Source organism: Sebastes fasciatus, chromosome 9, assembly GCF_043250625.1.
Source record: "Sebastes fasciatus isolate fSebFas1 chromosome 9, fSebFas1.pri, whole genome shotgun sequence".
Lineage (NCBI taxonomy): Eukaryota > Metazoa > Chordata > Actinopteri > Perciformes > Sebastidae > Sebastes > Sebastes fasciatus.
The window spans coordinates 29,891,978-29,917,356 of record NC_133803.1 but is presented as its reverse complement, the minus strand read 5'-3'; the positions used below and the strand labels follow the sequence as shown (position 1 = coordinate 29,917,356).

Below are 25,379 nucleotides of genomic sequence, written 5' to 3'. Positions count from 1 at the left end.
TGTGTGTTCTGTAAATGTAAAGTGTTCATTATTTAGAGCTTTCTGCACGCCTTTGTATACAGCTCATCTTTGGTGCAGCTACAAGAAAGGTGTATGCGGAGGCTAATAGTTGCGTAGAATGAGGTTGTTGCTTCAGGTTCCCAGATGGCATAGTGCCAGTTTGTGTTCTCTGGTGAATCCTTCATGTGAGGCACTTTTTCAGATATTAGATGTATAATTTCATGTGTTGCTTGGATGAGTCAGAGAACAGCATCACAGAGCCTTTAACCAGTCCGAGCAAGAGGTGCACTCGGTACTCATCCAGGCTCAGAAAACACTGGCGAGATAGCCTACATATGAATGTGGTTCTTTTTAATAGAATAATGAATTGCTGTGGTTTTATCTTGTATGTTTTGTTTTGTTTTGTTCTTTTTTTTTTCTTTTCTTTTATTGCTATGGACCCTCCTGTGTGTAAATAACTGAATCAGACTAATTCAGACGAGGAGAAGCAGTGCGTCCTACCTTACTATGTGCATAAACTACAGATCCCAGCAGCTTCCAGGTCCCTCCCCTGCGGTCCATGCGCACCATGCGAAGGATCTGCAGGAAACGGAGGCTACGCAGCGCAGAGGTGGCGAAGATGTTACCCTGGCTACCGGCTGAAACCACGGCAACCGAGGCGATGAGTACGATGATGTCTGGGGAGTAAAAGAGAAAATGAAAAAGGTCACAGAGTGCACAATATTAGCAACAGGAACTGTGGTTGACTCACCTACTTTTTTCTAGATCGACCCCCCCGTCCATCAATCACTCTTAAAACAACTATTGATTCACTACAAGCCGTTTGTTTCCTTTTCTGTCTCTATTACTCTTCTTCTGTCACTCTGTCCACAACACTAAAATAATACACTTCTTCTCTTGTATTCCCCATCAGACTGTCTTCCTCTCTGCTGGAGCAACATAAGAAGGACGGAGAACCTTTATCCTCTAAATGTGGATGTGTTTTCATGCTCTACATCCACTGCACACTGAGGAGGAAATATTTAAAAACAGCACATATCTATATTGAAAAAAAAAAACATCATTACGTGAGGATGATCTTTTTAAATTACTCTGTAAAATGTCGTATAAAACTCAGGTTACAGAACAACTTTAACGGGGATATTATGAATAAAAACTGAAAATACATGCTTCTTTAATCTGTATATCTGTATAATATTAAGGAGAAGACAAACTAACAGATATCACAATACAACTTCCCAAGTTGATGATTTACATTAAGACAATTATTTTTTGTATTACAAGTTTTCTGAAAATGGATTTTTAAATATGCAAATGAGGCATTATCTATCTAAAGCCAGGTTCAAAACTATAGTTTCATTTTGTTGACATATTTGAGTCAAAGGTTTTTACAGAGGAGATTTTGGACATCTCTTTTTATCACTCCATGAATCAAAAAATACTGTCAACAGCCATAAATAAAAACGATTTTTGCCATGTTTTTAGGAATATAATGTTGTATAAATCAGGCTATGAATAATATATGAACAAACCCCTTTGTTAAAACCTTCAGAATATAGACAGGAATGAGACTGGGAAGTTTGGTGAATGTAAGTGCTGCTGAAGTGGAGATTTATGGCTCAGAGTTTGAGAGAAAAAAATATTTTTTTGGAAAACGGCCTTTAAAGATATGTGTTGTAAAATGTCATACATTTTGCAAGACACTACAGGTGAATATGGTAAAAAAAATTAACTAATAGATATCACCATGAAACTTCCCCAGTTGATTACTTACATTAAGATAAATATTTTTTATATTACAAGTTTTCTGAGGGTTTATTATCTAATGGTAACTTTTGGTGAATTTAGGAGAAATCTACAGACGCAAATAGACAAAATGTAGTAAAATAAACACCTAAATGTGTATTTTGGGTGTTTTCTTTCCACTAGTCTGAAAGAAGACATGTTATGGAAGCAAAATAGCCCAAAATCTCCAAAATTGACCAGTGTATGAAAAAATGTTTTTGGCCTTAAGCCTAAGATAAGAATGAACAAAACCAATTAACGTGTCGCTTCATTGATAGATTGAATATACAGTTACTGTAGATGGAAACAACAACATGACTTTAAATTTTACATTCCTATTTTAGTTTTTATCTCTTGTATTTATTTTGTGCTCAGACATCGAGAGAGAGATCTTTGTATTGATTTTTATATTTTATAAATTTGCTTTGAAGGTACCAGGCTTCACACACAGCTACTGTACACGCAGACCTACCTATGACACAGAACGGTTTCCTGGCGAAGCGGAGGCGTCCCTGCCAGCCTCGGTAGCGGCAGCAGCAACCAGCGCTCCATATCCTGATGATGTACTCCAGACCAAACACTACAATCATCACAAACTCCTGCAGGACACACACACACACACACAGACAAAGAAAACCACGTACTTAAACCTTTAAATGAGACGCACAAGCAATAAAGTCATTCGTAGAAAAGGGTCAGTGAGGTTATTGTGTGTTGCTGATCTTGTTCTTGAAACTACTGCAATACAAAAAACACGTGAAAAACTCTCAATTTGCTGCATTCCTTCAATAACTATTCCAAAGGTCAATATGAGGTTAATATGAAATAAATGACTTGTACTATCATTCCTGTTCTTGAGTATATGAGTGTGTTTTTAAGTCACTAATGAGACTTCTTTTATGGTAAACATGTTGACATGTTCTGGCAGGAGAAGCAGCGGAGTAATTCACATTATTAATAATGGCTGTGTTCCATTTAGATGTGCCAGTACCGCGGCCCTGTTATAACGCACGCTGGCTCGACTTACTGCGACACTTTAGTGGAACAGAGCCATCGGTACTGTTATTAGTCACACCTGTGCTTTTCCTGCTATGACACTTTAAGATGTCTGCTGTGAGAAAGGCTAATCTATGCTCACCTTGTAATATGAATCATAATAATTCCCTTTAAAGGAATAGTTCGACATTTTGGGAAATGGGCTTAAAGCCCCCCCTCCAGACAGTTTTACTCCCTGTTTTTTTAGTTAACGTTCTTTCTCAAACAGAGAACGGGGTGTGGTTAATAGTCAGACGTAATTCATTACCATGGCAACCAGATTACATTGTTTTTCAACCCAGTTTAGATGAGTTGCTGTTCATCAAACCACGACTCTCTTTCTCACTCGCTCCTTTCTTCACTGTCTCCTCCTGGCGAGGCGGCCGTCTGGCTTTTGATTAATTTTCTATTTAGTCCGATTTGGTTTCCCAGCGCACAAACTAAAGCGGACTAAAGAAAAATAATAATTTGCTGAGGGGCGTGTATGAAGGAGCAAATTTATCTTTTCCATCTCAAGAGCTGCCACTTCTATCAAAGTGTTTTCACTTTGCCTCGCCGCATGAATCCCCTCTCCTCCAGTTTATTTCGAATGACTTTATCAACGTCGTTATTGTTGCAGACTTTATTTAGCATATTCTGTACATACATCTCTCCGGCCCAGATGTCAAGCAAACATCAGGCTTCTGGAGAAGTCCATTAACATGGACGCTGCTTTTGGAAAGTTGCTGTTGAATTTCTAAAGTGTAGTTTTCCATTACTTTGAGCAACATAAACTGAATCATTCCACCGTTTTATTGAAGTGGAAGCAGAAATTCAGATACAGATATCTTATAACCTGGACAAATGAAAGGCTACGATTATAGAGGTAAGGAGGTTTTATAGATGTCTGCTCTTCTCTGCACATAAACAGAGCTTCTACTGGAGCAGGATGTGTTGTGGCTTCCAGTTGTTTCCCCCCTCACCTGCTCCGACTGATGATTTTCTGCTTAATCTCATCTGAGGAGCAAACTGTGAACTTTAATTGAATTGTAACAGCGTGATTTTGATCTTGAGCAGCAAAGGGAGCGATCATTACAGTTCGTTATAGTGCTGAGAATGCACAATCGGCATTTCTGACGCAGACATGAGCATCCCTTTGGCCACACACACACATGCACATATACATACGTTAAAATAAGATTCATTTACTACCAAGATGAGCAGGCAGTGTGCGGAGAACTCCTGGTGAGCCGGGATGGTGGAGAACACAGAGAGAACCAGACATCCAAACACCAGGATGAACCTGTGGAGATAAAACACACATAAATCAGCCGCGCCTAATAAATAAAATCACTAAATAACGAGTTTCGGCTCATTAGCTCAGGTAATGTACAAGTCTGCAGCAACACACACACACACACACACAGAACTGCTGAAAGTGAACCTGTAAGCTATAAAAATGCCGTGATTATTTCTCCTCTGCCAGGCTACATTAAGCAGGATTTAAACCGTACCAAACATTATTAGGACCAGGCTAAGCACTGTTTAAAGCTCCATCAAGCTTTATTATATCACTGTTACTTATTACCGCGGCGATTCAGCTGATTCACATACGGCATGAATGGACTGAAGTCTAACAACTGGCTGAACAAGCAGATGACACGGTGCTGCAGGCAATGATGGTGGTGTGTGTGTGTTTGTTTGTTTGATTTGTAGTTCAGTTATTCACTTAAAGCTGAAGAAGAAAGATTAATTAGTTTAACCCCCCGGGGTCGACGCTGTCGTATACAACAGAAGAGTACTGTAGTTACTCTTTTTAGAATATCTCTGGAACGCTGCGGTGTAGAGACTAACTTGAACTTGCAGCTGCTCCGTCACCACCGTAACTTTCTAATGAGGATCGATCGTATTCCTTTCAGATGGTTTGTAATCCAGCTTGTAATAAATCCAACAATGAAAGTCTTCTGTGAGATCTTTGTAGAAAAAACGGACAGAAAAACAACAGGACTTCTCTGTGAAAAATGTAAATATCTTTTGATGTGTGTTGGTTAGAACGATATCCCCCCACCGACCCCCCGATTCCCAAGACTGGGGAGAACATTTTTCAAAAGCCCCAAACCTTGTTCCTTATTGTTCAATTTCCGTTTTTATTTTTTCTCTTGTCTTTATGTTAATTTTAATTATTTATACAATCATGTGACAGCAGCGTATATAATCTGATAGCCCATTGTGCATTACAGTGTTGAGATTCTAGATTCATTTTTACATAAAGAGACCACGCAGATCAAAATTAGCAAATGAAATGGCTTAAACCTCAGAGGGTTAAAGCGGTGATTTGTAAGGTATTACAACTGTCAATCACAAGGTAGCCCCGCCCTAAAGCATCCCCTGCTTTATGGTCTATTTGACTTTAAATGGGACCATAATTTACTAAATGAACATCATGCTGTATTGAACAAGACTTGAAACTAGCGATTGAGACCATAAACTCATGTTTACAATGTTTACTGAGGGAATAAATCAAGTGAGAAGTAGGCTCATTTTCTCATAGACTTCTATAAACCAGACTTCTTTTTGCAACCAGAGTCGCCCCCTGCTGGCTGTTAGAAATAATGCAAGTTTAAGGCACTTCAGCATTGGCTTCATTTTCCAGATCCGGAGGTTGCCGTTAGAGACAACAGTTTGGAACATGTAGTTGTCTGCACAGATGCAGGAGGAGGCCTGACCAAGCAGCCAAACACATGCTGACTTTAAGCATCTTTTTCCTAAATGCATCTGTAAATCTGAAAGTTTTCTGATTGGCTGAAAGGTTAGGCTGATCAGCTGACACATGCAGAGTCTCCCTGCAACAGCTCCAGCGCTGAAATCATTAGCCAACTTGTCTGAGATAACACCTGTTGATATGCTCAGCAGTCAGTCCACACAAGATATATGAACTCCGCTTTGTTCTCGAGGAGTCGCAGCCTTTATCTCCACGGCAGGATATCGCTCATACTGTACTTTTTACGGTTACATCTGTTTCTTCTCCTGTACCTGCTTTTGTAATACCACCTACACCCGCAAACCCCAATTGCACACACACTCTGTAACGCACTGGATGTTTAGTCAAAATCACAGCCTTGAACGGACCACACTGCTTTTGCAAAAAAGTTGATTTTTAAAATTTTTACACTGAGAAAAACTGCCAAACTTTTGACCGTTTATTGTAATTCTTGACCGTTTAAATAGCAGTTGACTAAATAATCTCAATTTAAGGTCCACTTACTTATTTATTCTGGAGATTTGGACCATAATTGAAAAGTTATCTAAACGCAGAGGGTGCATTTTATACCAGGTACTATTAGTGGGGGATCAGTGCTCAGTGTTTTTTGTAAATCTGCTGTCTGTATGACAGTAAAGAGGAAGGAGCCAGTATGAGATGCAGATGGATGTTAGGAACCATCAGTTATAACCTCTGTTATAACTCAGCTGCAGGTGCACACACTATTCACACATGCACATATGCCTCCGTTTTCATATTCCCCGTGGATCCCATGGAAAATAAATGGTGACATCAATCATACAGGAGAGCCAGGAGAGAGAAAAAGACAAAGTGGCGGTGAGGGAGTCCACAGAGAGAAAGGCGAACTGAAGCGGAGAGCTGGGAGATGGAGAAGGGAGGCGAGGAGGAAGGTAGAGACAAAGAGCATAAAAGATGAAAAATAAGACAGAGAGGGGTCTGGAAAGGAGAGGCTGGACTGGAGCACATTTTGAACACAGATCTGCAGCGATGAGAAGACAGTAAACATCGGAAAGACAGATGGCATCTTTAGAGAGAACAGCAGGCTCTAGTCAGTGCATATGTTGCCTGGAAGCTGCCCTATGGATTTTTAATTTGTATTTGCTCATTAACCAAATTACCATATGACTTACAAGGGACTCAGCAGTCTCCTTGCGGGCAGCAGAGAAGGGGTATTTGGGGTCAGTCAGGCAGTGAGAAGGGCTCTGATTGGACTTTCTTCTCTGTCAGCGTTATCATAGAAGTTCATTGCAAAATACATATTTTCTCACTTTCCTCCATTGTGGTAGTTTCGGCTTGATGTTCCCAGGTTTTGAGATATCAGCTGTGATATTTCTCTACCCTGATGCAGCGGGGGTTGGATTTTGTTTGTGGGGATCACAGCAATGAAAAGATACATTTAAAAATGTCAACAATAATGTGTATTTCTACACGGGGAGGGAGAAAGTAGCTCCTGTGAATTGTAGCGACAACTTTAACTCTTTCACAATGTGTTTTCAGTTCATCAAAGTTAATCGTAACATTTTTGGTCGCCTAAAAAATGTCTTGTTCAGCGTTCTGTTGAACTTAGCTCCACCCTCTCGTGTCACTTCTGGTTGCAAAAAACCAAGATGGCGACGGTCAAAATGCAGAACTCGAGGCTTCAAAACGGCAGTCCACAAACCAATGGGTGACGTCACCGTGACTGCGTCCACTTCTTATATACAGTCTATGGTTAAAAACTAGGGCTGTCAAAGTTAACATGAAAATAACACGTTAACGCAAATTCGTTTTAACGCAACTAATTTCTTTAATGTAACTTGCGATTTTTAGGATTTTATGAAAACTAGAAAACCTAAGGAATTCATTGGTACCAACCTGGTCATGCTTGTCGCAAAGGAGATTAAACAACGCTCCAAACCTATGCTAAAAACTGTCATTGTCATTTTCAAAGGGGTCCCTTGACCTCTGACCTCCAGATATGTGAATGAAAATGGGTTCTATGGGTACCCACGAGTCTCCCCTTTACAGACATGCCCACTTTATGATAATCACATGCAGTTTGGGGCAAGTCATAGTCAAGTCAGCACACTGACAGCTGTTGGGCTTGAGTTTGTCATGAGCATATTGTTTTATGCTAAATGCAGTACCTGTGAGGGTTTCTGGACAATGTTTGTCATTGTTTTGTGTTGTAAATTGATTTCCAATAATAAATATATACATACATTTGCATAAAGCAGCATATTTGCCCACTCCCATGTTGAGTATTAAAGAGTACATTTTGAACAGATAAAAAATGTGCGGTTAATCACGATTCAATATTTTAATCGCTTGACAACCTTAGTAAAAACATTATGCTGGATTATGCGCTGGAATTATTTCAAGGTAAAAAAGGAAAGCTGGCATTGAAAAATGTACTTATGAACATTTGGAGAAATGTGTGTTTGTGTTAGTTACCATCTGAGTCCCGTATTTCTGAAAGCAGAACATGATATTTTAGAGGTAATGACAATATAGGCGAGTGCATGATGAAATAGTTCAGGTGGAAACTATATTGGCAATCAAAACTGGTTTATAAAGTCAATTTAGCAGCAAACAGTTTTTTCAGACTTTCAATTTTCCCGCTGGAAATAACTTTAATAAAAGCTCAGACAATGTCAGTGTACAAATGAAATCACGCAGAGTGTACAGTATGTACAATTGTGAAATGAAACATCAAGAAAAAGCCAAAAGGTTTTTGCTCAAGGTCTGAGCTTAAAAATAAAACAGATCCTCATGTTTCTGTTCTCTCTATTCACATCACAGAACATCGAGGCCTAGAGTGACCCCAAAAAAAGAGTGAAATCATAAAAACCAAACTGAATACTGTTTGCCTGAATACGGTGAATGAAAAAAGAATAAAGCATTGTTCAGAGACCTTGATGATTACAGCCTCAGGCGAAATTATATGAAATTGAAAAGCAATTTACAGTCAGAAGCTACATGTATAACTTCAAAAACACACATTACTTTTCTTTGATGTCATTCCTACGTCACATTCAAAATGACATCTATTACAGCAGCATGTTTTCCTTTTGAGGGAGCCAGGTAAAATAATCATATGGTAGGGCTGCACAACTGATCGAATATGAATCGCGAACACAATTTTGGCTTCCCACAATTACATGAACATGATCGCCTGAGATATAGACATTTAAGAAGGAAAGTTCCACTCATAGAAAACGCTGCAGTGTATCAAATCAAACGCTTCCTAAACTAACACCCAGCCACCAGCCGGTGATCGAGATGTTTTGGCTTCACTTTTGGGGATAGATATTATCTATACAACCAATGTGTTTATGATTAAATTAAGAGCATAAAATTGTTTATCTAGCTCTTATTGTTGCTAATTTTGCTCTCAAAGTGCACCAGACTGAAGCATTTAATATCATATTTCAGATTTTCTATGACTACAGCCCTATTCGTACAGGATAAGGTATTTTAATCAAATTTACTGACAATATCCCCTGAATATGATGCCAAGGCTCTGCATAACATCCGCTTATGTCAAAAATATTGTACTATATAATATTTATATTTAACATTATAAATATTATTGTATTAGGCCGTGGTTACACCGTGGTCTTTTCAATGTTTTTTTTGTGATCGGATGCGCCAGATCAGAATTCAGCTGCATATTCAACCCGATCTCATGAGAAGGCATATAAACAACATTTCCACGTCATGATAACGCTTTTTGTGTGTCATTTAACGCCACATCGTTACTGCGAAATAGCCACACTTATGTTTTGGCAACAAAATCACTTCACTAGGTTTAGGAAAAACATCATTGATGGCCTTAAAATAAGTACGTAAAATAAGTCAAATACGTGCGGAAAAACTGAAACAATCTGATGTTCGCTCGCTCGCATCCAGTTAGGAAGAGCTGTAAGAGTTCCCTAACTAGAATAACCTACGAAAAGTATTGAACATTTTCCCTTCTCGCAACTGCATTTCCATGCAAGTGTCTTTAAAGAAATAGTTACACCGTTTGAGAAATACGCTTTTCCGCTCTCTTGCCAAGAGTTTGATGAGAAGATCAATATAAATCTCATGTCTGTGCATTAAGTATGGAGCCAGGAAGGAATTAGCTTTGCAGAGAGGCTAGCTGTTTCTACCTGCTTCCAGTCTTTACGCTAAGCTAAGCTAATCATCTCCTGGTTCTAGATCCAAAAGATCCAAAGACATATGAGTGGTATTGATCTGCTCATCCAACTCTGGACAAGAAGGCAAATAAGCCTATATTTTGCAAAATATCAAACTATTCCATTAACTTTAACTGTAAATGTAAATGAAATGTGATGGATCATGTATCTCAAGCAGTTGTAGTCTATGTAAGTTACATTTACAAAGTGATTTGGGGGATTTAATGTGTAAAATTGCCTGCCTAAAAACTAAATTAGAGAGAAAGGAGAAAGGGTTAACAAAAATTCACAATATGGCAGCTGTTTGGTGATGTTTAGTACCTGTAAACAGCTGTCATATTATTCTACAGTGGCAGCGAGGATGTGACGTGCTTTGGCCGCTCCGCTCTAAATGCCAGTTAATTGTTTTTATTAAATATCTCAGCTGAGTGCAGCCCTGCTGCTCTGTCGTCAAAATGTCAACCCAACATCTGGTAAAGTTGGTGTCTGACGTCCTCAGTGGGCTCTTGACATGTTGCAGGTGTGAGAGTGCCCGCCGCGGAGACAAACTGCCTCTGGCGTTATGCTGATGAATGACCTGAGGACCCACAGACAAAACCATATACAGCCAGAAAACCTGCACGACTTCTCCACAAGCTGACAAAGACGCCTGAGAGGCCCGAGGAGAGGAGGTGAGTATCTGAGTAATCAGGTCCCTGGAGGTTTGCAAGACATGATTTCATGACAAGCATGATGTCTTAGAGATGGAGGAGATGCATCTAGAAACAAGCAGTAGTGGCACAGCACACTTAACTGAACTAATCTACCTGCTTTATTTTATTCCAACACAGTAGTCAAGCCAGCCGTCACTCTCATCTCCGTGGTCAACTCGGCCAACGCTACAACTGTAGAGCACCCATATACTGACATTTATGTTAAATGCATTGAAACGGCCCCGATGGAGCTGACCATGGATGTATAAAGAGAACGGAGCTGACGGGAGAGCTAGAGACGGACTTGGAGAAGATAGAGGAAGTATACATGTGGGACTACTACCAGTTTTCAAAATAAGGTGTTAACAAAGGGAACTGTAGGAAGGAAATAAGATTGATTGGATTATATTCACCAGAAGTATAAAACATTACAAATCCCTTATAAATTAAAAAGAAAATACCACTAATTTGTGAGGGAAATGTCTTTATTCTTTGATTTTTGGGTTGCTAGTCCTGACAATGATTGATATATCTGACTTCAGGACTCTCTGACTACATACATGCTGAAAATAAAACATCTTTACTGTATAAATTTAGATATTTTCCGAAGTAAAAGTCTTTTGCAAGGCATCCTGAAGCTCATGAGTTGGTCTGTGTGTCATGCGAAAGCATGTAGCATACACATGTTAATATGAATAAGTATGTTTATGGTAGGAACAAAAGGGTGCTCTATGTGTTTATATGAAATACGCATCTGAGTGTGTTGTACGTGTGTGTGTGTGTGTGTGTGTGTGATGGATTGGGTACGTGCAAGGTCAGGGTTTTTCCACACAATACGGTCTGGTATCATTATCTATTTCCTTCTTTCTTTCTGTGCCAACCATGCATACCCATTCAATCAAGACGGAGCAGGGAGGGAACGTAAAACAGAGAGCAAAAGAAAAAGAGAAACCGAGAGAGTCGGTGAGGCCGTCGCTTTGGATAAGAGCATGAGTTAATGCCTCATAATGTGTCAAGGTAACAGAACAAAATAAACAACGGGAGATACAAGAGGAGGGTCATGCAAAGAGACGCCGAGCAGCAGAGACGGTCCACAGTGGCGCAAAGAGAAAACGCTGAATCAAAGTGAGTGAACGCTGTAGGAGGACGGAGATCAGCAGGTTCTCCTGGATGAAAGCAGCAGGGCTAGCAGAGGCTGCGATGGAAAGATAATCGAGCTTCGCTATAAATAACGTTGCTCCTTCTAGGAAAGCCCATGTAGATCGGTACATCAGAAATAAAACAAGAGAGGGAAAGAAGAAGAGAGAGATTAAGAACCAGATGACAAGCTGGGAGAACAGACCGAGCACAGTCAGACTTTCCTTTCAGTCTCTCTTTGGATCTCACTACGTCATCGTATTGATCGTGTTTTTATTCTAATCGATATATTCTGACTGTACATGGTTGTGTGTGCTACTCCCTCTCACATATTCAAACTTACATGGTGTGAGAAGGAGGTTTGAATGAACACACTTGTAGATAAAGAGAAGACAAGGAGAGAGGAGGAAAAAGGGGGAGGAGTGGGATGGAGGAGGCAGGACGACTACTTGCCAACAGTCTATTAGTTAATCCCTGTGTTTATCCAGTCAAGTGCAGTATCTTACCTGATGATGGCAGCCATAAAACACACGGTTTTATTTCTAAGCAACTACTTGACCAAACAGAGCCGGGGCCAAGGACGTGGCGCTGCGCAGGCCAGTTTTCTCAGCACACTTATCAAAGGTTTTTCTTCATCAAAAGCAAAGCCGAACTATAATAACAGTCATTTATAATAGTTCTCAAATTCACCTCAGATAGTTCAAGGAACTGGGTCGGCTGGAGGTGGAAGAAATCCAATGTCTCTCTTCAGAGTACCGATACCAGAAATTTAGCAGTCGATACCAATACCAGTGAAATTCCATGATTCTCGATACCAGTTTGATATCACGGTAAAAAAACAAAACAAAACTAAAGCAATAAATCTCATGTACTTCAACTAGGGCTGACTGTCCATGGTTAATCACAATTTATCGCAAATTAATCACACATTTTTTATCTGTTCATCAACATGGGAGTGGGCAAATATGCTGCTTTATGCAAATATATGTATATATTAATTGTATTGTATTAATTTGTACATTAGCAGGAATGTAGCACAGCATGGAAGTGAAAGCAGTGCTCTGTTTATTTTAATGTGAAAGTGCAGTAATAAAAACATGTTGTTGCTAAAATCAATGAATAATTGTGATAAATAATGGTGATTATTAGATACTTCCAGGTCATTTCACTCCGTTAGCAGCCAGGGACTCAAACCCTGAAGACATGTCTGAGCATGACTCCTCAACAGTACTACCAGCCTAAGAAACAGCTGTTTGTTTTCTCATCCCACATCTGAACCATCCATGTGATCGCAGTGCAGAGAGAGAGAGAGAGAGAGAGAGAGAGAGAGAGAGAGAGAGAGAGAGAGAGAGAGAGAGAGAGAGAGAGAGAGAGAGAGAGAGAGAGATAGTAAAGTTTGCGAGAGTGGTACAGAGAGAAAGAAAGAGCCGGACACGAGCCAATTTTCCATGATGTTGGATGCACCGAGGATGGGTGACGGGTGCGAGAAGAGTCGGAAAGCTTTTAGCGTGTGTGTATGTGTGTGTTCTCACTAACTAGATGCAGACTGACATACTGTTGAAGAAAGCCAACAGCTAACAGGGTTCATAAAAACGCAGGGCTTACAGGCACACACACACACACACACACACACACACACACACACACGGCATCATACATCAGATTCCTATCAGCACCCATCGATGCACTAATACCTTCCAAGACTCCTGTTCAGAGTGCTGCTCAGCAGATGTCAGAGAGACAGACGGAGAATGAGCGAGAGAGTCAAAAGACAGACAGCTAACAAGACTGTAATTTAAGTAGAAAATGTTTGTTATTCTATGTGAATCTTGCACGAACCGAGTCAAAAACAAAAACATCAGACACCAAAATCACCAAAGAGACGACAGCGAGTGGGGAGCGGAGGGGGTTCGGCTCCTGTGTCTCTTTTTCCTTGAACTTCATATCTTTTTATCATTTCATTTCTGAGAAATCAGAGCACACGTAAACACAGTCTCATCCAAATCAAACCTCAGAGCCAAAGGGAATTAGAAGCACAGCTCTGCAGTTGCTGCGCAGTTAAAGACCTGAAGTTATCTATTTTACAATAAACTCTGCGCTGGCTGTGTAAATCCAGCAGATACGCGTTCCTCCTTCTTCTCGCTGTGGTCTAAACAGTGCAATTCAACTTAGCTTAGCCAGCAGTATTGTGTGCATTACACCGATTGTGTCTTAGGAAATCCACTGGGCTTAGTGGGCAGCCTCGGTGCCACTTAACTGTGAGCTAGCAAGCATGTGCATGAAGGCTCATTAGTCAGACCTGGCCTGTACAATGCAAAGCGAGCTAAGATTGAGCGAGTTCAATGCCGGTGCAGCGCAGCTTAATCGAGCTCAGTTAAGCCAAGACACAATATAGTTCATCATGAATCTATTCTTGCTTTTTGTCTGTATTTTGGCAAGCTGGGCATTTTTTTCTTTTAAGCAAATTTGTAAAAGACTGCCTTTCTTTTAAGGATGAAGCGTTACTGTAATCTCCAGACCTGAAAATAAAATAAAGTTTAATATTTGAACCTGGGTGCACATGGTTTAGTTTTTGTGTAGTGTCCACAGATCAGATGCAAATGAAAGGGCTGTATAGTTTAATTAAAGCGAAGTTCCATCAGCATACTTTTCCTTTTTGTTTTCAAATGGAAACGCCCACTGAAGGGCAAAAAGCAGTGACGTAGGTTACCAAAGGAAGCTAATCATGAAGCTAATCAATAAGGTTATGAATAATGTGAACGCTAGCACTAGTTGAGTCAACGTTAGCTGTGCAAAGTTTGGAAATAACTGAAAGGGTTAGTTCAGATTTTATCAACACAGTCTCACAGCAGTTCATGAAATAGTCACAAAATGTTATCTATTTGATTCGTGTACATAGACACACATTTCACATTTTTTTCGTGACGCTCAGCACGACTTTCAACAACACGTGACGCACGTGTCAATTTCCGCTCCAGTCTTTTCAAAAATAAAACAACTTAGTTAGGCTTAGGAAAAGATCGACTTGGTTAGGCTTAGTAAGGCAACAAAACTACTTAGTGAGGTTTACAAAAAATTTAGGTTTGGGTTAAAATAACTTTGGGAGTGCCGTAATTTAAGTACGGAAGTTACTTGCCAAATAAATCAACATTGACTTCTGGTTTCACACGGGACACGAACACTGGTCTCCTGGGCGAAAGTCCTGTGTGTTTTTGACCCACCCATCCACCCCGACTTCCTCCCTACATGGCGTTCGCCGCTCTTTATACTTCCCGGTTCACAATTACGTGGATTACATACGATTTGATTTCGTGATGACCATCGCAAAATAAATGTGAAATGTGTGTCTTTGTACACAAATCAATACATTAAATGTCGTGACTATTTCACAAACTGCTGTACAATTGAACTGGTTCTATGTGTATACTTCCATGTTCTGTGAGGTAAAATTATTATTTTTGTGAATGGAGTCTGGCGGCTTTGAAGAGAAATATATATTGGCTTCAGTTCCCCGTTGGAAAGGGCTGTCTGGCAGCGAGGTAAACCATTTGTGGACGGGAGCAGCAGAAAACATATTTTAGCCTCCTAAAAAAACAATATCAGTGTACGTTATATTTAGAATACTTTCACCGCTTTACCTTGCCGTCAGACAGCCCTTTCCGACAGAGAGCTGAAGCCGTTATATTGCTGTCTTCCGATCCACCAGACCAGACTCCATTCACAAAAACAGTAATTTTACCTCATGCATCGATCGGTTTGTTAGTTTGTGTTATTGTGTGACTTTCTAACAGGACGGCCTATGATTGAGGCTAAGGTCCTGAAAGATACATATACGCGTTTTCTTTCATATTCTTTCTGTGTCCTTTTATGAACATAAATAAATTAAGTGACTACGAAGGCGTGTGAGTTTTTTACCCCCCTCCCCCGGCTCCGTAATTACAATTTTTTACCTACAATGGCCCTAATACACCATCGTAATTTCAAGACATTTTGCTCCTTTCAATAATAATAAAAAAACCTTTATTAATTTACTTTATTCAGTGGACGGTGAGGAGGGTTGTAGGAAACTAAATGATGTTGAGATATGTGTAGTTCAGGTTGGGGAATTGGACAGTTTGACATGACCATATTTCTAAACCTAAAGAGAAAAAACAATGAAAACGTGTCAATAACTGTGTGTGCAGAACAACAGCAGAAGAAGATGAGAGGCTCTCGCATACTGGTGAACTGTGGATGAGGGAATTGGTGAAGCTGTGGTGTTGAATTGCTTTGGTGGAGTAGACTCAGCTCATTAGGCCAACAGATGGCTGATTGGTTCTCTCAGCACGGAGACGGGGAAACTTAACTGGGCTGAGTCAGCGCAGCTCACGGCGGTGTGGAAGTGTGTGAGGCTCTACTATATATATGTATACTGTATGTGCTGCTTATAGCATTTTGTGTGCAGAAATATGCATATTTGCGGTTATTGTACAATCGGTCCAAGCAGCTATCAAGTGCGTCAACGCATGCATCGTCCCACACGGCGCCATCTGTTCCGCTGCAGAAGATAAGGGTAATTTTTAAGGGTAAAAAATCTTTGATTTTTTTCCTTTCTTCTGAGGTCCAGGTTATGTGAAGGTTAAAGGGATGATGAGGTGTCTTACTCATCAGCCATATCACATGCATACTCATAAAAATCCTCTTTGAAGCTTGATCTATAAGAAGAAAACGACATGAATCAGAAGGCTGACTGATTGGCTTTTAAATGTCACCGTACTGTACCGCCGTTGCACTACATTTCACTTGTTAGTCGATCAGTTTGACCTGTACAGTGACGTCTTTTTGCTCCAATTTTCTGCTAATGAACTTGAGTCATTCCCAATTATCTGCCTGTTGCTGCTGCTGGCAGTATAAAACACAACAGAAGGTTTTACCCAGGGAAGCTGCATCAATGTTTTTTCCTTTTCATTTGGTTTGAATGAGAAACTATATAAAGAGCGCAATATCAATCTGTTGAGATAACAGGTAGATATTAGTAGTTATGTACTGTTTTTGATAAAACACACACATTCAAGCACAAATGATAACAGTGAACATTAGGGGTGGGAAAAAAAATCTAATATCTAATCGATTTAAGTGCCTCATTTGAGTCTATGTGGAGGTAGAAGGAAGTTACCACTTTTATTACAACTGTAGAGCACCCATAGGAGAAGTTAGAGGAAGTATACACGAAATAAGGTGTTAACAAAGGGAACTGTATATACAAAATATATGGAAATAAGATTGATTGGATTATATTCACCAGAAGTATAAAACATTACATATCCCTTATGAATTAAAAAGAAAATACCACTCATTTGTGAGGGAAATTCTTTGATTTTTGGGTTGCTGGAAAAAATGTAATAAATAATGTCTGACAATGACTGATATATCTGACATCAGGACATCTCTGACTACATACATGCTGAAAATCAAACATTTTTTATGTATTAATTTAGACATTTTCCAAAGTAAAAGTCCCTTGAAGAGTATGATTCAACTTTTTCCCATGGTCTGGCGTTAAAAAAGTTAACATAAATCGCAATAAATCACAATATCGAATCGGCACCCAAGTATCGTGATAATATCGAATCGGGAGATAGGTGTATCGTCCCAGCCCTAGTGAACATTTTCATGCACATGTTAAGGATGACTTTGAGTGATGAGTTATTGTGAAGGCAAAGATATGATACTTCAAAACACCCCGAAGAGAAGATGTGACTTAATGAGGAAGGAGAGGGTGAAAATGGAAGAAGAGAGAGCTAGAGGTAGTAAGACGTCAGACAGAGAAAAACAGAGAGACAAAGAGGAAGAAGGAGATTTTCCCCATTTCCACTCTGGAGGAAATGGGACGCCGTCAGCCTGCAGGCTAGAAAGAAATCAACTGCACCTCCTGTTATTGTCCTCCTTCTCTTTCTCTCTTTTTCCTGAACAGACCAAAATACACCAGGAGAGCTATATGTGTTTGATAGAGCCATATACACTTTACAATTACTTTTGCCCCCTTTGGGAGGAGAGCAAACACACAGTTTTACGTCATAGCCCCTGATCTCTGTGACTGCTTCTAAACGATTTATTAAAATATCTTGATATATCAAAATAACACATGTTTTATGTTATATATATCACATTTCTTTGTCATTTAGGACATGCACAATTAAAGTGGGCACATGATTTTCTTTCAGCTTACCTGTCTCATGCACTACTGTCAGGATATAGTGACCGTTTTATAAAAATAACTTTTTAAAATCATATTTGCTCCATTTCTACCCACTGCAGCTTTAAGAGGGGAAGCACTGAAACATTACGTGAGATCATGTTTTTCTAAATTATTACTACATTTCTCCCCGGATCTGAAACTGAAACCAACTATACGTTAGAAAATCCTTCTTATATGCAAAGACCTTAAAAGGACTTTAAACTAGGATTGATGTCAGCTGCAATAACAGTCAGAGAATAAAGCAGACTGGCTCAAAGAATAACCTTACCTTTAAGAGTATTAAAAAGAGAACATTTCTTTGAATTCAATTTGACTAGCTGTTCTGTGTCTCACTGGCAGGAATCAGTCCACACTAAGAAAATGAAGTGGAAGAACTGATGAGGAGTCGAGGTGGAGGAAGCACTGCCTTGACAACCATTAGTGGCATGAGTGGCAGACAGAAGAGGAATGATGTGTCATATAGCACTCTGTTTCCTGAGCGTGCACGCTGAACTCTCTCTGGGCTCCTTACAGAATATCGTATATGTTGCTTTTGGCTAGCTGGTGAAATACAGGCTGGCAGGTCGTGCTGACTGCATGACTGCTCTGGATAATTGCTGTTAGTACTGAGAGGTAAAATACACCTGTTTCTTAGCACTTAGCTGGACACTCACTGTTACAAGACAGGCCATCAACCTCTTTTACCCGACGAACCCGGTACCGGGTATTTGTATTTTTACTTTATAATATTTTCGACCGTTTTTATATTGAATGTACATACTTGACTTTGGATTATTTTTTGTTATCTTATTTACATTGTTATTGATCTTATTTGTTATTATCTACTTGAGCATATTTCATTATTATAATAAAACTACTCCATTTGGAGTCAAAATTATACAATTTAGTTTTTTTTTTATTGATGTTATAGTGTGCACAATGGTAGAATGTGATGATGCACAGGGTAAAAGTCATGGCCAAAGGCTCCATTGTGTGCACATAGCCTCCTGTAGTGGATATCCGTAGTGTTTTATAGCCAGATTCCATTTCAAGAGGAAGAAAACCCATTTGGCACACTTTGGGTATCCAAGTGGCCCAATGGAGAGTCCGCCTGGTCCTATCCTGACTAAAACCTTTGTAAATCTATGTGCTTTGTGTTATTTATATCTGCTTTGGCACAGTTGTAGTCAAGGAGTTGCTGAATGAATTCAGTGGCATCTCTGTGCATGGCATCATTGCTATAATGATGTTATCCACTGTCTAATTGAGAAAACGTTTGAAGGCGAGGATAAAAATGAAAATTTTTCCTTTGGTTCATCACAATTTACTCAGGCATAGTAACAGTCACAATGTTACTCAATTCTCTGAGGTCTTACCTATCCATAGAGACCAAGATCATGCATATAAACCTGGTAGTTGTGGAGCTATTCTTGATTTATTTTGGGTATGTCTGTCTAGGAGAAAAATCACCTTCCAGCACCCTAGTTTCTGACCTTGAGTAGCTGCGACTTGGGTATGTGATGCAACTACGTCATGGCAGGTGTATTGTATTGCTTAAGACCCAAGGAAACGCAGTGTCGAGTGTGAAGATATTTGTATGAGCATCACCACAGGGCAAACATTCACCCCGTTCTGAACAGGCATGTTTCGAACGGGCAAAATACAATTGAAAACAAAAGAATGACGGGAAGAAGTGCGCACTCGGAGCCAACATTTTAACAAGCAGCAGAAATGCCGACATTCCGACAGCGAGGAAAAGATGGAATTCTGGGAATGTCCTAATCGGCCAAGCTGATGGCCTCCAGATAAGACGGATAATCAGCGATACGGACAAATGGCTGTTTTCTGATGGAGGGAGATGGGAGAAACGTGTGCCCCAATGACACCCATTTCACCAGATCAAAAGCTCTGGTCCTCAGACTGCCGTTTGATGTCTGATTGGAGGGAAAATTGTGGGCAATCTAACGTGTGCGTTTGATTGTGTATAATGTGTGTAACATACTTGTTTATAATTGTATCAATGAGATGAGATGTGTCTGTGTTTAGTGTGTAAAGCATCTGTGTATGGCATGTGCAGAACACCCAGCATCTGTTTCGATCCCGTCTCCCTGTATGGCACAGTATGGCCATCTGTGTGCTCTTTGGTATTGATTGTACCTTTAATTACTTAATATGATTATAATGTTCAGTTGGTTTGAGTCTTGTAACATCACTCTGTTCCTCATACTCCCGAGGATATATGGTCAATCATAAAGAAATTACTGTCAAGTTGAAATATTTCTTGCAGCTACAATCGAGTTTGACAGCAGAAAAGTTCCAATAAAAACATCAATGCTGCAGCAAACGCCAGGTTCTGGTGCCAGTTCCGTAAAATCAAAGTGAGGGCTTTTTGCACCAAAGTTTAAAAGTCATCCATCACAGATGAGATGGAGAGCAACACCAACAGTGGCCTTAATGGACCAGAATGCAATGCGGCCACAATATTGGCGTGTTTGTTGAGTAACGGTCTTTCTGTTTCTATACTGGGAAATCTCACTGCTCTTTCCTTCAACACATATAACTATAAGCAAGTACACACTTGCAAGAAGTTACTATCACTTAGGGCTGTGTGTTGGCAAAAATCTGGCGATACGTATCATGATACACAGGTTACGATTCGATATATTGCGATTGAGGCAGTTAAACTTAATGCAACAACAACGCGTTAATGCCAATTTGTTTTTCGCCTTACCAACTAGAAGTGGAAGGGACAGGCGCATGCACCAAAGTAGAGAAAAATTAAAAATCACTATAATTTAATTTCCCAAAACAGCTGGTAGATTAAATATTCAATTAAATAGATCGATTGACAGCCCTAGGTAATAGAGAACCTGTCTATTTCATTACTTTATATTCATGTAATAAATATACAAATGGCATTTAGATGGTAATCTGCATGAGAAATACATTTTAAAAAAATCCGTTACAATAATCATCAGCTTATCAATTTGACCTGGACCTACGTGATCACTATAAGAGGTTTCCACTATATATAAGTAAAAGCATGCCTTGCTGTATAATAAATTATAACTATCAGTGTATCTATCTATATCTATCAGTGCAAGTCTGTAAGACAGCATGACAATATCGCCTTCTTTGTCTCGACCACAGGGACGTTGCTGGGGGAACTGTAGCTCAGACTGAAGGTTCATCACTACTGGCTGCTTGTGACGAACTTATTTGAAGGGTGACTGTAAATGAAAGAGAACAGAGTGCCTTGATGAAACCCTTTTTGGAGGGCTGCTGAGTGTGCTGCTTTGGCGGGTGTCTAGCCCCATATCTCTATGTCTTGCCACACACACACATGCACAAACCTCCCACCCGGCCCCCAACGCTCTGTCGCAGTCTAAACATTATTCCAGCTGATTACTCGCCAATTCCCATCAAGAGAAGCCTGCGAGGCTCTTCCCCGCCCTGATTAACACTAACCACCATGCACTGCAATGTCTTCAGTATGTGTCTTTTTCCACCATATTTTTACTGTCTTTCAATTTATCTACCCTTTAGCTTCTATCTTGTATTGCTTTCTCTCCAGGCTTCTTACAGTATGTCTCCTGTCATTCTACTTTTTCTCATTTCTTTCATACTTTTCTGTCTTTGTAATGATTTCCACGTCAACATTTTTCAACCATCAAAGAAAATCGGCTGACAGAAGGAGCCACAGAGAGTTTGGCATGGTCTCCACGTACAGTTTCATATCAATTCGAAAAAAACGAGACCAGTGGGATAGAAGAAGAAGGAGAGAGGCCACTGATAGTTTGATGAATGGTGAACGGCATCAGTTTAGTCAATTGAGCTGCCATGAAAGAGCTGTCCTCTATCCAAGGATTTAAGACGGAGAAACGGGAATGTTTTTGTCTATAAATCAAGCAGAGACAAGGGGAACTATCAGACTGACCCTAATAGGATTTAGCATCTGGGGTTTGATTATTAAAAGGTAAAAAATAAAGAAAACTAGAGACTATTTTGCGATGGGATCACACCAGCCGTGACAGCAAATTGGACAAGCAGGGGTGTAACTTCCGTTAAGCTTTGTGACTGCATCTTACACGGTCGCAACACTATCACGGTGACAATATCTGTCCTCAGACAGACATATAAACACCTGGCAAAGTACTCAAAACAGCCTCTGTGTTAGTTCCTGCTACAGTAGGTGTCTCTATGATGACACACAAACAGACTCACAAGGTGAAACATGTACTGTATACATGTATGTACAGTATTATAGCATTTGCGTCCAGTAACCTCACTGGACACTGTTGCTGGTGGTCTGCACACACTCAAGCACACAGGAGCACTGAAGAGCCTTGAGGCCACATGCCTTTACACTCGTGTCTATGACTTAAGCTGCGCCCAGCTGTTGCACACGGCCAGTGTGTGTGTGTGTGTGTGAGTGTGTGTGTCCAGGACTGCTAGCTATTTCCTGAGCTGTCTGTTGTGATAGCAAGTGCAGCTGCTTTTCTCTGTGCTTCCATATAATAGAGAAGACCGACATTTAAATACAGACTCCTGTGTGGCAGGACAGGCTGTCATACACCGTTTGTACCTACGAAAATCAATGCACTGTAAATTGTGTATGTCCCACAAAATCAATTTGTATGTAATCCATGTTATTGTGAACCGGGAAGTATAAAGAGCCACTAACGCCGTGTAGGGAGGAGGTTGGGGTGGATGGGTGAGTCTGCTATTCATGTCCAGCATGAAACCAGAAGTCAACGTTGATTTATTTGTCACATAACTTCTGTACTTAAGTTGTGACACTTCCAGTGTCATTTTAACCCAAACCACACTATTTTCCCGAAACAGAGTAGTTTTGTTGCCTAAACCTAACAAAGCTGTTTCCTGTGAAGATGGAAGTTTATTTTGAAATGTCTAAAAAAAGATGCGGCGCAGGCGTATATGGACTCGCAGGTGGATAGAAGACGTGGACAGTATGGCTTGTCCATTTTGCAGAGAGAATTGGAGGTAAGCTAGCTATGTCTTACTATATCTGTTGTACATTGTTGTCTTGATAGCTACGCTCTGATTACTGTAAAAAGAGGAGAAATAAGGCAGACGTTGGGGAATCACGTCGTGGCTCCGCTGCAACTCTGCGAGAGCCTGTGGACAGAGGACCACTCGAAATTCGGTCCACAAATGGGCTAAAATCCTACAGTGTATGCCCAGCTTAAAGATATCATATGAACCATTATATGAGGATATGTTAGGCACGAATAGTTGCTGAATAGTTTTACTGTGCACAGATGTGTGTGTTTATGTGTGTGTGTATTGGCGCAATAAGTGATTATGTGTTGCTCTAATGTGCATTTGTGTGAGGTACAGTTACACTGGTCTGATATGATCGTGTGCAGTCATCGCAGATGAACGCTGGTCTGTTTCCATTCCCTCATTATCTAATTGATATTATCTTACAGGTGATGTAGTATTGCAGATGGCTCTATAATGGAGGGCAACACCAGACAAATCCAATTTAATCATCTTTCTATTGACTAAAAACAGAGTTATGAAAGCTTTCAAGAGTGAAACTGAAGTCTTAAAAGTTTTTCCAATTTGAGTTTCCAGCTTCAAGGCATCCATTAAGGTCAAATCTACGTGCATACAGTATCTCTACAGTATGAGAGACTCAGGTGTGTTTTACACTGTGGTATTACTACTTTTACTCAAGTAAAATATCTGACTACTTCTTCCATGTTTGTAAAGAAACACATCAGCTAGAATATCAGTGATCTGAAAGATGAAAACTGAACACAGAAGATCAGACATTAACTCTGCACCACCAGGCTTCTAAAGTTATTCAGTGAAACAAAGAGGTATTACATTAGCTAATCTCAACTATCTTAGCACTTTTTTATGTTCAGCAATTTGAAAGCTAATCTTCCACGACACTAGCTCCGCGTCAGATTCCCTGACTGAGAGGAAAAACAAAACCATCAGTGAATTTTTAATACGAGGCACTTTCGGCTGAAATAACTTTATTAATAGCAGGACTTGGACCATGACCGTGTTCTTTGAGACTGCCAAAAGAAGCAAGAGACGGAGAAGAAAAGAGATTGCATTTGCGTGTGTGTGTGTGTGTGTGTGTGTGTGTGTGTGTGTGTGTGTGTGTCGAACTGATGGAGAGAATCGGAGTAAAAGTGAGTTAAAGTCACAGAGAAGAGAGAGATGAAGAGAGAAAAGAGCGAGAGCAGCACATCGCGTGTCCATGCGGGTTTGTGCGTGTCAGCCCAGTCGCACGGAAAGGCTTGTGAATGACACGATAATGCACAAGGCAAAAAGTGTGTAATAAGAACGCCGTTCTTGCTTTAGGCGTGCCCTTTTCACGCCATGTAGTCTGAGGGGAGGTGGATTGGTCCAATGAACACAGGACTTTCAACCAGGAGACCGGTGTTTTGTTTTGCAATGCCGGGTACACATTACACAAGAATCAAGCCAATTTTGGGTCTGATTCCCCACCTCCCGACAATCGTCAGCAAAGCCAAGCTGACTGAAGCGGAAGGACAACCACCGCCATCGAGGCGGCCGTGGCTAATGCATGAGCTAATGCAAAAAGGTGAAGCATAAAGTAGTAGTAAGATGGAGCTCAGAAATGGAGGACCAACTCGTTCATTTGTCCCATCCGCTAACATGGAGGAGGCGAGGGCTTTATGGCCTACACTGCAGCCAGCCACCAGGGGGCGATCCAGATGTTTTGGCTTCACTTTTGGGGAGCTGTCATGTCATCCATCTTTATACACAGTCTGTGGTTTATGCATGGGTGCAGATTTGCTCTCCGTGTGTGTTTGTGTATGCGAGTAAGGGATGGTTTGATCTTGTGTTGAAGTGTGTAAAGAGATTTTCCATCCATTAGGGTGGCCGCACTCCCAGACACACACACACACACACACACACACACACACACACACACACACACACACACACACACACACACACACACACACACACACACACGCACTCTTGAGCAGGCGTAAGGAAAGTCACTCTGAGATCCAACGACTTATAACTCAACTTAGTAAACACACCAATTATATAATGTTCTACACGTTGTATCACCTGTTTTTGTTTTGTGTGAACGTGCATGCATGACTGTGAAATGAGCAAAAACACAAAAGCAGTGAACGGTACTCACCTACTCATTGAGCAGCAGGGAACCCACATGGAGAAACAGCAACAGAGAGAAAACAAAGGAGAAGAAAGAATTAGTACAAACAAAGCAGCAGTCAAATTTCTGTCTACTTACAGAGGCACACATTCACACAGGTTCAGTGTCGTGTTAAAGGGCATCTTAAAAGTGAAGCTAATTCTATTTTCATGACAGATATTCTGCGTTAGTTTTAGGATTTTAATTGCTTGTCCTGCTGTTCTAACCTCTGTACAGCCGCTACCTCCATGTTTTAAATTGAGTTAATGAGTTTCCACATGATTGTAAAAAAAAAAAAAGAGAAAGAAAACTCTCTGGAGCTGGTTTACATTTCAAACTGCAGGTCTGACTTACGCAGCCAATTAACAACCATAAGCAAACCATTCAAATATGCAACACGGTTGCTTGACTTTCA

At 40.3% G+C, this 25,379-nt stretch overlaps 1 protein-coding gene across 7 annotated transcripts in view; it reads right to left on the bottom strand.

Moving 5' to 3' along the window:
• Nucleotides 1–25,379, bottom strand: part of kcnq5a (potassium voltage-gated channel, KQT-like subfamily, member 5a) — a 104,396-nt gene that overhangs the window by 30,256 nt on the left and 48,761 nt on the right. For 3 of the 7 annotated variants that reach the window (XM_074647138.1, XM_074647141.1, XM_074647142.1), the window contains exons 2-4: nt 3,988–4,102; nt 2,258–2,384; nt 502–677 (exon numbers count right to left, since the gene is read on the bottom strand). In XM_074647138.1, the coding sequence (XP_074503239.1) occupies nt 502–677; nt 2,258–2,384; nt 3,988–4,102 (418 nt within the window). The remainder of the gene's footprint in view (nt 1–501; nt 678–2,257; nt 2,385–3,987; nt 4,103–25,379) is intronic. The other 4 variants (XM_074647140.1, XM_074647143.1, XM_074647144.1 and 1 more) reach the window with 2 other exon arrangements.